Genomic DNA, 12,944 nt, shown 5'->3' on the forward strand with positions numbered 1-12,944 from the left:
TATTCATGTACCCATCCAGAGCAGGTCACAGGTTTCCTGGTTTGATCACAAGACGCAGACAAAGATCGTAATAAAAATCTTGCTTTCAAAATCATTTTGATTTTAAGAGAGACAAATATACTCTAAAGATGACTTTTAAATAAACATTAATGAAAACTTGGCAAAAATATTTTCGCTGTTATCTTAGGTGACAAATTGTTCAGATTAAGCTACAACTCTTTTCGTGCAGTTACAGTATATCAGCAACATTCCTTGAATTTCCTCCAAACTTCACTTGGAAATAACATTCTCATCTCCTTATTTTCTTTCATCTAAGACATTTTGTGAACTTAACATTTAGTTTTCTCTGTGTGAAAAGATAAATGCTTTAAAAGAGAAAGAAAAAAAGAGAAGATCCCTTTGAGAGAAAAGGGGAAATGAGGGACAGGAAAGGGTGAAGATGGAGAAAGGAGAGAGGGGGAAAGAGAGAATTTATAATTTATATGCCAGACAGATTCCACTACAGAACTATAAATTAAAAACTATAATAAATACAGTACCCTTTGTAATGGTATCTGCAAGTATTAAAATATGAAGATTACCGTTCCAAAGCATGTTATGATTAAAATATAAAGTGCTGACATACCTCTGGAGCCAAATATTCTGGAGTACCACAAAATGTTTTCATAGTAGCTGCATCTGTGATTCCTTCTTTGCAAAGTCCAAAATCCGTAATTTTTATGTGTCCATCTTTATCCAGCATTAGATTTTCTAACTGTATTTTACAAAGACACATAAAAAACACTCAATTAAAAGACAAAAAAAACAACCCACCTGCCATGTAATAATTCTGTTACAATTTTGCTATAAGTAAAAGTAATGGATAATGACAAATCTGATATTTTAATGTTTTTTTCCTTTAAAAGTAGCTTAAAGGTCACTTGAACTGATTGAAATTACAGATTTATTTACGTATCTTTACTCCTTTAACCCAGTGTGCTGTTTCCATTTTAATATATTCCATTTGCTCTTTCTGAAAAACCAGTAATGCCTTTTTTTATTCTAATCTTATTCTAATTCTAATTACAGAATAATATTATTCTAAGAAAAACAAAATACCAGCATATCTAATAATTAAGTTTCTTTATATCTAGTTTCATATTTACTTACTTCATTTATATAACTGCTATTTATATTTTTATAGCATGATTACCAGGACTTGGCAAATCCTACAAAAGAGGTGCTGCTGAACGTGAGAATATTACATCCGAACATTTAAAAAGTGGCTCATATGTATCTTGATATGCATGTGCATGCACCTTGCTTCACTGTTAAGCACACAACCATTTAACCTTAGAGGGAACTGCAGCACTAGTCTATGTAGTGGTCTTCTATCTTCTTAAATATGAAAGAACAACCACCAGAATTATATAAAACAGTTCATACATTGTACAGAAAAATTGAAATCATAATGTAATTAGCTTCATGTTTTAATGAGCCAAATTTTATACTGTCGGCAATTGGAATTCTAAAGCTGCCAGGAATCAGAACTCAGTTTAATGTATTCATATACCATTCATTATTCTGTAATTATATAGAAACTAAAGTTGTTTGCAGCAAGTCATGAAGACTGAAACATTTTATCACATATATGGTATATCATGATGCAAACACCATTATATACTTATGATTAGTGATTTCTGATACAATTACATAAATCATGGGATTTGAATCAAGATGCTATAACTCATATTTTAGCAATTGCTCCCCTTGCTAAATCATCAATGGAAGTATCATATCAATCACTAATCAAGGTAACTGATTGCTGATCAAGGAGAGAAGAAACCTAGAACTAAGGAGAAATTTCCTGATGGTTAGAACAATTAATCAGTGGAACAACTTGCTTCCAGAAGTTGTGAATGCTCCAACACAGGAAGTTTTTAAAAAGAGATTGGATAACCATTTATCTGAAATGGTATAGGACACGGTGCCTGAGCATGATGTTGGACTAAAAGACCTCCAAGGTCCCCTCCAACTCTGTTATTCTGTTCGGTTCAGTATGGTAATAATAACCTTAGCTACATGAAGAACATGATATACTATACTGACATTAGAAGCACTGTTTTTGTCATTAATATTCTTGTATAATAGTTAAATATTAAAATAAAGATTTTCCCCTTTTTTCTTTCATTTGAATTATTATAAATCTTGACACACTTTATTGTTGTTAGTTGCAAAGTCGTGTCCGACCCATCGCGACCCCATGGACAACATGCCTCCAGGCCTTCCTGTCCTCTACCATCTTCTGGAGTCCATTTAAGCTCACGCCTACTGCTTCAGTGACTCCATCCAGCCACCTCATTCTCTGTCGTCCCCTTCTTCTCTTGCCCTCAACCTTTCCCAACATTAGACTCTTCTCCAGTCCAGTTTTCACTGTTGCTTCTTGACCCACATATAGGTTTCTCAAGAGACAAATAAGATGGTCTGGTACTCCCATCGCTTTAAGAACTTGCCACAATTCATTGTGATCCACACAATCAAAGGCTTTAGCATAGTCAATGAAGCAGAAGTAGGTGTTTTTCAGAAACTCCCTAGGTTTCTCCATGATCCAGCGTATGTTGGCAATTTGATCTCTAGTTCCTCTGCCTCTTCGAAATCCTGCCTGTACTTCTGGTAGTTCTCAATCCACATACTGCTGGAATCTAGCTTGTAGGATTTTAAGCAAAACTTTACTAGCATGTGAAAGGAGTGCAATGGTGCAATAGTTTGAACATTCTTTGGCATTGCCTTTCTTTGGAATTGGAATGGACCTTTTCCAATCCTGTGGCCACTGTTGGGTTTTCCAAATTTGCTAGCAAATTTAGTGTAGCACTTTTAGTGCAACATCTTTTCAAGATTTTGAATAGCTCAGTTGGAATACTGTCACCTCCACTAGCTTTGTCGTTGCTCAGATTTCCTAAGGCCCACTTCACTTCACATTCTAGGATGTCTGGCTCGAGGTCAGTGACCACCCAATCGTGGTTATCTGGGATGTTAAGCTTGTTCTTGTATAGTTCTTCTGTGTAGCTTTGCCACCTCTTTTTAATCTCTTCTGCCTCCGTTAGGTCCCTGCCATTTGATACACTACATCATTTCAACTTCAATATATTAATATTTATATAATTAAAGATTGTTGACATTCTAATGTCATGGTGATGCAATCGTTAGAATACAATATTACAGACTGACTCTGCCCACTGCCAGTATCGTGACTGGTTCACTGGTGACTCAGACTTCCATCTTTCCAAGGTTGGTAAAATGAGGACCTAGATTGTTTTTTGGGGGAAAATATGCTGACTCTGTAAACCACTTAAGAGAGTGCTGTAAAGCACTGTGACGCAGTATATAAGTGTTATTGCTGGTGCTAGTGCTATTTACATAGCTTGGAGTATTGAAAATAGTATATATTAAATGACACAGAAGAGACTCCTCCCTAAGATGACTGCTGAACATAAGAATTTTTCTTTTTCCTGCCAATGATCTGCCAATTTTGCTGCCAAAGCTGATTCTTTGGTAGAGCTGCTCCATGGATTTGAATGGGAACACTTAGGAATGACTCAAGACGGCTTTCAGATGCTGTGGACCCTCCTGAGAAGGGGAGTCTGGAGGGAAGAGTTCAGTTCCCTCTGGGAGCAGTCACAAAGTCATCTTTCCTCTCGGCAGCTGATTTTCTTAAGCAAGCCTGGGTTTAAACACCACTTTTTGAAGCTTTTGCTTTATTTTGCTTTTTATGTTTAAAAGTTGACCGGTTAGTTGAATGCTGATTTATTTTATCCCCCTGCTGGACGTTCTTTTTCTTCTCTTTATGTTGTTGTTCTGAATAACTTGCTTTTTCATAAGGAAAACACAGCGTGTTTTGGGATAATGAAAGTGTTTCCATTTGACTTTACATCTATTTTGGACTCTCACTACACTACAAGATTTTGTATTTTACCAATTTGTAAAATGTTTGGAGCTTATATTTTTTAATTCTTTTTAAAATTTTGGATTGAAATGTATAGAAAATATCTTCCCTGGGTTTTTTAGTCCCCCCCCCCCATTCTCAGGATGCCTTTTAAGTTATTTTTTCATTCTGGAATACTGTGTTCTTTTATCTATCCTGGCCAAGTTACACAGAGGAACAATGTATCAGGATACAGACAAGCAAATGTGTCTGACGTTCGAAAAAAGACTTTGGCAAAATGCAATACTTATTTGAAAGCTTTTTTAAAAAGTTTGATGAAATGATAATGGTTGTGGAAAATATTCACATGCATCTAGCCATTTAATAGATATATTAAACTCACAAAAGGACTGTGATGAAAGCAGTACATTCATTGGAAAGAAGTATGAACACCATAGATGTAGAAATCCAGACTTAGAACTAACTGATACTTGGGTATAAAAAGGTAAAGGTTCCCCCGCACATGCGTGCTAGTTGTTTCTGACTCTAGGGGCCGGTGCTCATCTCCGTTTCAAAGCCGAAGAGCCAACGCTTCCCACCGTAGTGGTCCCTATTTTTCCAGTTGCATTTTTACGTGCTTTCGAACTGCTAGGTTGGCAGAAGCTGGGACGAGTAACAGGCGCTCACTCTGTTACGCGGCACTCGGGATTCGACCCACCAAACTGCCGACCTTCTGATCGACAAGCTCAGCGTCCTAACCCACTGAGCCACTGCGTCCCTCCTACTTGGGTATAGAAAATGGCAAAAAAACATCTATTGCATATATCAGATTTACTCAATTACCATGGTAACTTTCTTAATGACCATTGTAAACTGGTTGTAAAATTCAGTCAGGTCACATGGTAACCTACTTAATGACCACAACGACTTACAACAGAAATTCTGGCTCAATTGTGGTCATAAGTCAAATACTACCTGCATTTGTTTAAGCATGCTTGACCTGCTATCATGTGGGCCTTTTGAACCAGCTGTAGATTCTAATTACTCCTCATGAGAGTAGTAGAGATAAGAATGCAGAAGGAGAAAAGATGAAAGGAACTTACTAAAAAGTTAGTAAGTTCTTTTCAGGCAGCACAAGAAAATGGCAGAAATAGTCAGTGGACCCAGTGAGGAAAAAGGAATCAGGAACGACAGTAAGTGGAAATGCTCCAGTTTGTTTCTATTACAAGAAAATAAGTCATTTTAAAAAAGACTGTTTGATCCGCCAATGTGAGGAAACCTGCAATACATTATCTCCAGAGACCATTTCCATCTACACACACATCTACACACACACACACACACACACACACACACGCACACACGCACACACACACACACAAACACACACACACAGAGGGAACAAAAGTAAAATTGTCTAAATAGCCCCTAGGAAAATCTGCCCAACCTCAAAAGGACAAATATCAGTCTGGATTTTGCGGAAGGAGGGTTTCATCATGTGCTGACCATATTGTGGCTTTCTGGATGTATGTAATAGGTTTCTCATTAGGGCAATGTTTTTTTTTTTAGGATTCCTATTTTGCTAAACCAAAATTACACCTTGACATGAGCAACAATCTTAAGCCTTTATATAATGAATGAAGCATATAGTGAATTCCTTGGGATATTTTTTGGCTTTCTCACTTCATCAGCAATAATTAATGTCTCTTGTTCCTTATTTCTTTTCTAAAGCCAGCATAAATATCTGGTACTCTTCCTATGTAGTGCTCTAATCTGCATTGGACGATTATAAGCTTTATTCTGATAGCTTGTGAAATTAAGGATATTGTACAATAGTTCACATACTCTATTAAATCTCCCTATTTCATTTTGCAAATTGATGTTTTCCAATTTGTTGGTCACTGCGTTATTCTCAAGATTTTTCTAGCAAAGCTTGGTTAGACTCTTTTACTGATTCTTCTTGCTTGCCATATTTTTGAGGGTATTCCATCAGTTCCTGTAGCCTTTCAACTTGGCAAGGACTAGAGTGCTAATGTAACTTTACCTTCTAGTACAGGTAATCCTCGACATATGCCCACAATTGAGCCCAAAACTTCTGTTGCCAAATGAAACATTTGTTAAGTGAGTTTTGCTCCATTTGATGATGTTTCTTGCCACAGATGTTAAATGAATCACTGCAGTTGTTAAGTTAGTCACACAGTTGTTAAGTGAATCTGGCTTCCCCACTGACATTGCTTGTTGGAAGGCCACAAAAGGAATCACATGATCCCAGGACATGGCAACCATCATAAATATGAGTCAGTTGCCAAGCAACTGAATTTTGATCTCATTACCATGGAGATGCTGCAACTGTCGTAAGTGTGAAAGCAGTCATAAGTCACTTTTTTCAGTGCCACTGTAACCTCACTAAATGAACTATTGTAAGTTGGGGACTACCTGTACTACAAAATATGCAAACCACCTTCTTGTAAGTAGGGATATGTTTCTAAGATGTATTGGTGATGACATCTCTATTGAATAATATTTCAATATACTTCACTTTTTGTCTTGATATGAAGAAATTAACTATTATTAGTAGTCATGTGCAAAAAATCTTTAGTGCATACAATATTTCATACGCTGAATAGTTGCAACACATGAAGACAAATATTCAAGAAGTTTTGATCTGCACCGAAATGAAACTGTTGTTTTATTCCAGATATTCACTAAACCACAGAAATATTGGGTAGTTCTTGGAATGGAAGGAATAAGACCAATAGAAACCCACAGATGTCAATGGCAGCAGCTAAGGGAAGGGAGGACATTAGGAAAGTAAGGGTCAGGAAAGTAGAGGTTCCTCTCAACAGGCAGTTGCTGAAAGGAAGAATGAAGAGAGAAAATGGCACCATTCTTCCTACTTCCTCATGAAAATCATTCCAAGATTTTGTTTTGATTTAAGCCTGGAAAAACAAAAACATTCTTGGAGATTGCTTTGTTTGTTTTAAGAGGATTTTTTAAGTAGTTTTGATTTTTTGCACTTTCCTAGTTATCACAACCATATTTAAAACACACTTTAGAAGTCTGATCCCTAATCCTTTTTTCCAAATCTTTAACCACTAAAGCTTTGAACACACAAAGGCCAAACGTACAAAGAGACTTAATCACTGATCAAAAAGCTGTCTGAATATAATTTTGTTAAGGAATTAGTACCAAATTCCAATGACCAAAGTTCAGTAATGCCAATATTTAAGCTTATTAAAATTCATCAAGTAAAACCATTACAAGCATCTGAAGAATGGATGTGTATCCACATCATTTAAAATAAAATAAAAAATCTATTCAGTACCAAACAAAATTCATATATCAGACACAAAATACTTTCTCAAAAGCCTTGAAAAACTAAGGAAAGAATATGTATGAACTACTTGTCAATTGACTGTATTTTATAGAAAGGTGTTGAAAGCATTATTCACAGTGACAATCTTCCACAATAGAAAGAACTCACGGTTGGTTGGTTGGTTGGCTGGTTATGTATTTATTTAAAACATTTACAGATAGTCCTTGTACAACCACAATTGGGACCAGAATTTCTATCACTAAGTGAAGCAGTCAGTAAGTGAATCATTAGGCCAATGATCTGATTTAACACAGCTGTTAAATGAATCACATTGATCATTAAAGTGAATCATATGGTTGTTAAGTTAATCCAGTTTCCCTAATTGAATTTGCTTGTCTGAAGTTGGCTAAGGAGGTCATAAATTGTGATAACATGATTGCATGATACTGCAACCGTTGGTAAATGGGAGCCAGTTGCCAAGCACCTGAATTGCCATCATGTGACCACAGGGAAAGTGCAATAATCATATTTTTCAGGATAGGTTATACATTCATTTTTTCCCAAGGCTGTTGTAACTTCAAACCGTTGTTAAAAGAACGATTGTAAGTCAAGAACTACCTGCATATAGCTATCCATCCATGGTTCTGGGCAATGCACAAAAGCTACAAACTATACTATTTCACTGCAGTTATGTATTCACAAATGTTGTCTATGACATTTCTATACTTTCTATGTAAAACCAGTATCAGAAATGAAAGTTCTAATTTCTGGTATATGCAATCTGTTTTAAATATCTCCTAAATATTTAATTTTCTAAGTAGTAAGAATTCCTCCACTGTAGTTGGTAGAGCTGTCTAGAAAAAAATAATATGCTATTTCTGAGGACCTAGCGCTTCAACCCCTTTTATACATATTTCTTTCCAGGCTCCCCTATTAAAAATGACTACAAACCCCGCTATACAGTGTTTTATATCATAAAAAAAGAGATTGACTTTGACTACAGTCAGTTCTAAACTACTACAAAAATATTGACAGTTATCCTAATCAGAAACAGAAAAACACAAGATAGATTGTGACACTTTGAAAAATTGGGTGGGGGGGGAGGAGAAGGAAGAGAGAAAATTAATTGCTTTGGATCCAGTCACTTTTCCAGGTAACAATTCAATTCTTTCACCAGAACGTGCTATCCTCTTCCGATATAAAACAACACAGATGGTCCTTTGGCAATGACATATGACCACAACCCACATGCATTGGGTAAAGAGTTGAGGGATTTTGATAACCTAAAATGCAAAGTTTTAAAACAGAGTAACACTTCCTGAGTTACTCTGCTCTGACTGAACTGCACAAATATGTTCTTCGGAGTTATTAATTAGTTAAGCAAGCACACACACACACAAAGAAATTGCTTTCTAATACTGATATGTGACAGAATACCAAAAGAAGGAAAATATTCAAAAATTTTGGATATCATGAAACTGTTACTATTATCTATATTTTTATTTTACATGCTTTTCTTCTGTGGACCTGGCCCCCAAATGACATCTCAGTATAACATCCAAAAAGGAAAGAGACCATAGTAATGTGAGCATAGTATCTCATAAGGCACCAATTTGGGAAATTCAGTGAAAGCTGGAGCAAGGCAGCAGCTTGCAACCATACATTTGAGGTTTTAGGTATACGAGAAGCATGCATGGAAAGCAGAAATGAAAATATGAGCCATCACTAGCTGAACATTTGGTGGATGCAATACAGTTACCATCAGTACTTGATGGCAACCAAGTGAGAACAATCAACGTGAGGACATCTGCCAAAGAAGTATAGCAATTTACTAAGTGAGGGAAAGCTCCCACACTTTGTATCATAGGAACTTAGGTAATCTCTGACTTATGATGGCAATTATCACTGGAATTTCTGTCACTAAGCGATACAATCATAAAGCACAATCCCCCCTAAGTGGAATTCATTAACTGAATCCCAGAGTCATTAGGTGAAGCTACTGTCTGCTGACTTCCCACAACCAAAGTCATTGGGAAAGCCAGCAGGAGCTTGCAAGTCCCAAGGCTTGCAAGCAGGTAAGTGGCTGAGCTAGGGAACAAGAGGGTCAGGGGGCTTACGTCAGTTGGGGAGGCTTGCAACAGAATTCATGAGGCATTACAAACTGAGAGTAAATCTCATTTCTTTCTAGCACTGATTAGGCTACCTAGTCTGTAAGAAAACAACCAAGCTCAGAAAGCACCAATGGCCCCTCATTTCAACTCTGAGCTACACATATTCTCCTTTATTGGCATGAGGTACTGCATGAGTTGGAGAGGGTGTGTAAAGAGTATGAGGTATGAAGATGCCATGCAGGTCGGGGAGGGTACACAAAATGCAAGGGGGTACAAAAGAGGTAAGGTGTGGTGATGGTACAGAGGGGAGCATAACAGGCATAGTGCAGGTCGGGGAGGGTACATAGGAGATGCTACAGGGATCAAACATGTGTGAGATGTGTTGTGGGTCAGGCGCATGGGTGTACTCAAGTGGCCGGCATGTGCAAGCACATAGGAGCTGCGGGAAGGTGTACAGATGGGGAAGACTTAGCCCACGGAATTGCAATCTTCTCTGCCTGCTTCTCTATAACTTTTTGGGGAAGACAGTAGAGAAGTTTGCAAATGGTGATCATGATCGCAGGACATTTGGCAACCACTCATAAGTGCGAACAGGTTGCTAAGTACTCAGATTGCAATCAAGTAACCAAGGGGTGCTGAGATGGCTGGAATTTGGAGGACCAGTGGTAACCCACCATTTGATCAGCACCGTTAAAACATGGAACGGTCACTAACCGAATGCTTATAGGTCAAAATCTACATGAAAATGTAGTATTACAAGTAACAGTATTGCTTGCAAACATGGTTAGGTTCTGGGCTGTTGAGGATAAATATACAACTGGAAAGAACATCTGCAAACAATAAATCCATCTTAAGTGATTATTCTCTTTAATGATTCATATAGTCCATTTTCCTGTCGAAGAAGCCCTTCATAGTCTTTACTTTAATAAAATATGCCAATTATTTTGAATTATTTAGGAACTGACATGCTTCTCAAAATATGAAACCACAGTGGGGAAATGTGAAACACTGTATTTAAAATGAATATGAACTTCTAACCAAACATCAACACTTAAGTTTGATTTACCCAAGTTTAAAGTAAAAACAAAAGAATCCTCAATGTGTCAAAGCCAGTTCCAATGAGGAAAAATAACCCTTCCAATCATGGTCAACTAACTGAATATTCAAAATAAACTTAGGCAAAAGGGCTCCTCTGTATTTACTGAGATAGGTTAGCACTGAACATTCTATTAGAACATTTAAAAACTAAAGTCCCTTTTTCATTTACGGAGTTTAATTATAACTGTAGTATTTATATGTGATTTCATGTGTTTGATGAAAAGAAGCAACAGAATTAGCGCATTCCTTTATTCATATCACTAAACTGAATCTTTCTTATGAATTATTTAAAACAAATGCCAAGTTATACAATTCACAATATAAAATTGAATAATAAGCATTTTGATGAACTTCAGTCTAGACCACAATTTTCTAGTTACTTTTCTCAAAATAGCATAACTTTCATAATTACTTTGTTTCTCCCAATAGTCTCTTCAAAAACAACATTTTGATTACTTTTTTTTTACCTTGAGATCACGATATACAATCTTTCCAGAATGCAGATAGTCCAAAGCAGACACAATTTCTGCACCATAGAAGCGTGTGCGATCCTCAGAGAACACCCGCTCTCTCGACAAATGGAAAAACAGCTGCAGGGTAAACAGCAGGGACAGGATTGCAATAATTACTGATTTAGTGGGGGAAATTAACACAAACATAAAACACCTCTCATCACCATATTGTGATGATAGATAGTGTACTCTCAGTGGACATTCAGCACTCTTAGATAGCAGCTGGTTTATCTTTTCCAGGTTTCCAAGGGGAAAAAGCGAGCTGTTAAATCAGCATTTTAATCAATATACCAATCTTGTTTAAGGCATTTTCCTTGCTACCCATTTAACCTTCAGTTACCAGAGGAAAAATGTGCATCATCATCATTCTGTACTTTTTACTTCCAGCTCCCCTTTCTCCTTCTTGTCTTTTTAAAATTTGTAGCAAAGTAACTAATGTACATATTTTGTAGTTGGACAACATTACTAGGAATTCTACCAATTACTCTACCAAAACCTTTATATTAAACAAAATAATGAGTATGGTTAAAAAAGTGTGTTTGCAAATCCAACCCCTATCAGATCAGAAATTTCAGTTAAAAAATCAAAGGCGACTATTCTAGTCTCTGCTTGAATATATCCAGTGAAAGGAAATCCACTTTTCTGAGTAACTTGCTCCACCATAAAGCTTCGTTTCATATAAGGATTCCTACCCACTCACCCCAAATTTCATTCAGAATATGCGGTTCTATCTAAATTTATTATTCTTTTCGTGTGCTTAGAATAAGAGAGAACATAACTTTTATTACTTGTGTGTGTGTGGGGGGGGGGGTGTTTCAGGAATTTAAAAAGTGTTCAGTTTTTCAACATTACACATATTCAGCATTTTTTAAATAAAGGGTAAGTTTCTTCATCTTGTTTCCTTTCCCTGAACTTATGCCAGTGTCTCTGAATATTTCTTAAAGTATGATGCACAATACAGGTAGTCCTCAACTTATAAGCACAATTGGGACTAGAAGTTCTGTTGATAAGAAAGGCAGTTGTAAAATGAGTAGTGCCCAATTTCATAACCTTTTTGTCATGGTTGTTAAGCAAATCACTGCAGCTGTTAAGTGAATCATGTGGTCATTAAGGGCGGTATAAAAAATCTAATAATAATAATAATAATAATAATTAAGCAAATGCAGCTTCTCCCGTTAATTTTGCTTCTCAGAAGCTAGCTGGGAAGGTTACCAATCATTATCACATTAGCCCAGGATGCTGCAAATGCTGTAAATACATGCTAGTTGCTTAGCGCTTAAATTTTGATCACAAGACTATGGGGATGCTGAAACAATTGTTAAGTGTGAGGACTGGTTGTAAATCACATTTTCAGTGCAGTTGGAACTTAGGATGGTTGCTAAACAAATGGTTGTACGTTGAGAACTACAGGTACTGTCATAGTATTCAAACCGAGGATCTCAGTAATACAGGATAAAGTGAAACTATTGCTTCCCTTGATTTGGAAACAGTTATGCAACCTAATATTGTATTTGCCTTTCTCACAGTAACATGATTCTTAGTTACATTCAGTAGGCAATCAATTATTAATTCATCATAATTTTTATAAATACTATTAGTCTGTGGTGCTCACTTCAATACCAATACATTTGATTTGTTACTTAAGAGAAGAGCTTTGCATTTGTCTCTTAAATTTCATCTCTTATTTTCAACCATTCCTCTATCTTATCAGGATCAATTTAAATTGTATTTCTGTCTTATAGAATATTTGCTGTGTTGTGTCATTTGCAAATCTGTTAAGTTTATCTTCCACTTTTTCAAGTTACTTAACACCAGAGCATATAGCATGAATCTCTTAGCAAATCAAATCAAATGTTTATTATTACAGCCATGGGCCAACACAAAAAATTAAACATTCAAATAAAACAAAACTAAACAGAACCAAACACTTTTGGCTAAGACCAAGTGTAGTGTGAATCGCTTAGCATACACTTTTCTTCAATTGGATTAAGAATTACCAATGAGCA

General features: G+C 36.4%; 1 protein-coding gene across 20 annotated transcripts in view; it reads right to left on the reverse strand.

Moving 5' to 3' along the window:
- Positions 1-12,944, reverse strand: part of AKT3 (AKT serine/threonine kinase 3) — a 175,680-nt gene that overhangs the window by 50,974 nt on the left and 111,762 nt on the right. For 17 of the 20 annotated variants that reach the window (XR_014024902.1, XR_014024903.1, XR_014024904.1 and 14 more), the window contains 2 exons: positions 10,894-11,016; positions 626-754 (listed from right to left, as the gene is read on the reverse strand). Coding sequence is in view for 11 of the 20 variants with exons in the window: in XM_081315977.1 (XP_081172103.1) it covers positions 626-754; positions 10,894-11,016 (252 nt within the window). In the remaining 9 variants the exon portion in view is untranslated. The remainder of the gene's footprint in view (positions 1-625; positions 755-10,893; positions 11,017-12,944) is intronic. The other 3 variants (XR_014024907.1, XM_081315980.1, XM_081315978.1) reach the window with 1 other exon arrangement.

Source organism: Vipera berus (assembly GCF_964194415.1).
Source record: "Vipera berus genome assembly, chromosome: 1".
Lineage (NCBI taxonomy): Eukaryota > Metazoa > Chordata > Lepidosauria > Squamata > Viperidae > Vipera > Vipera berus.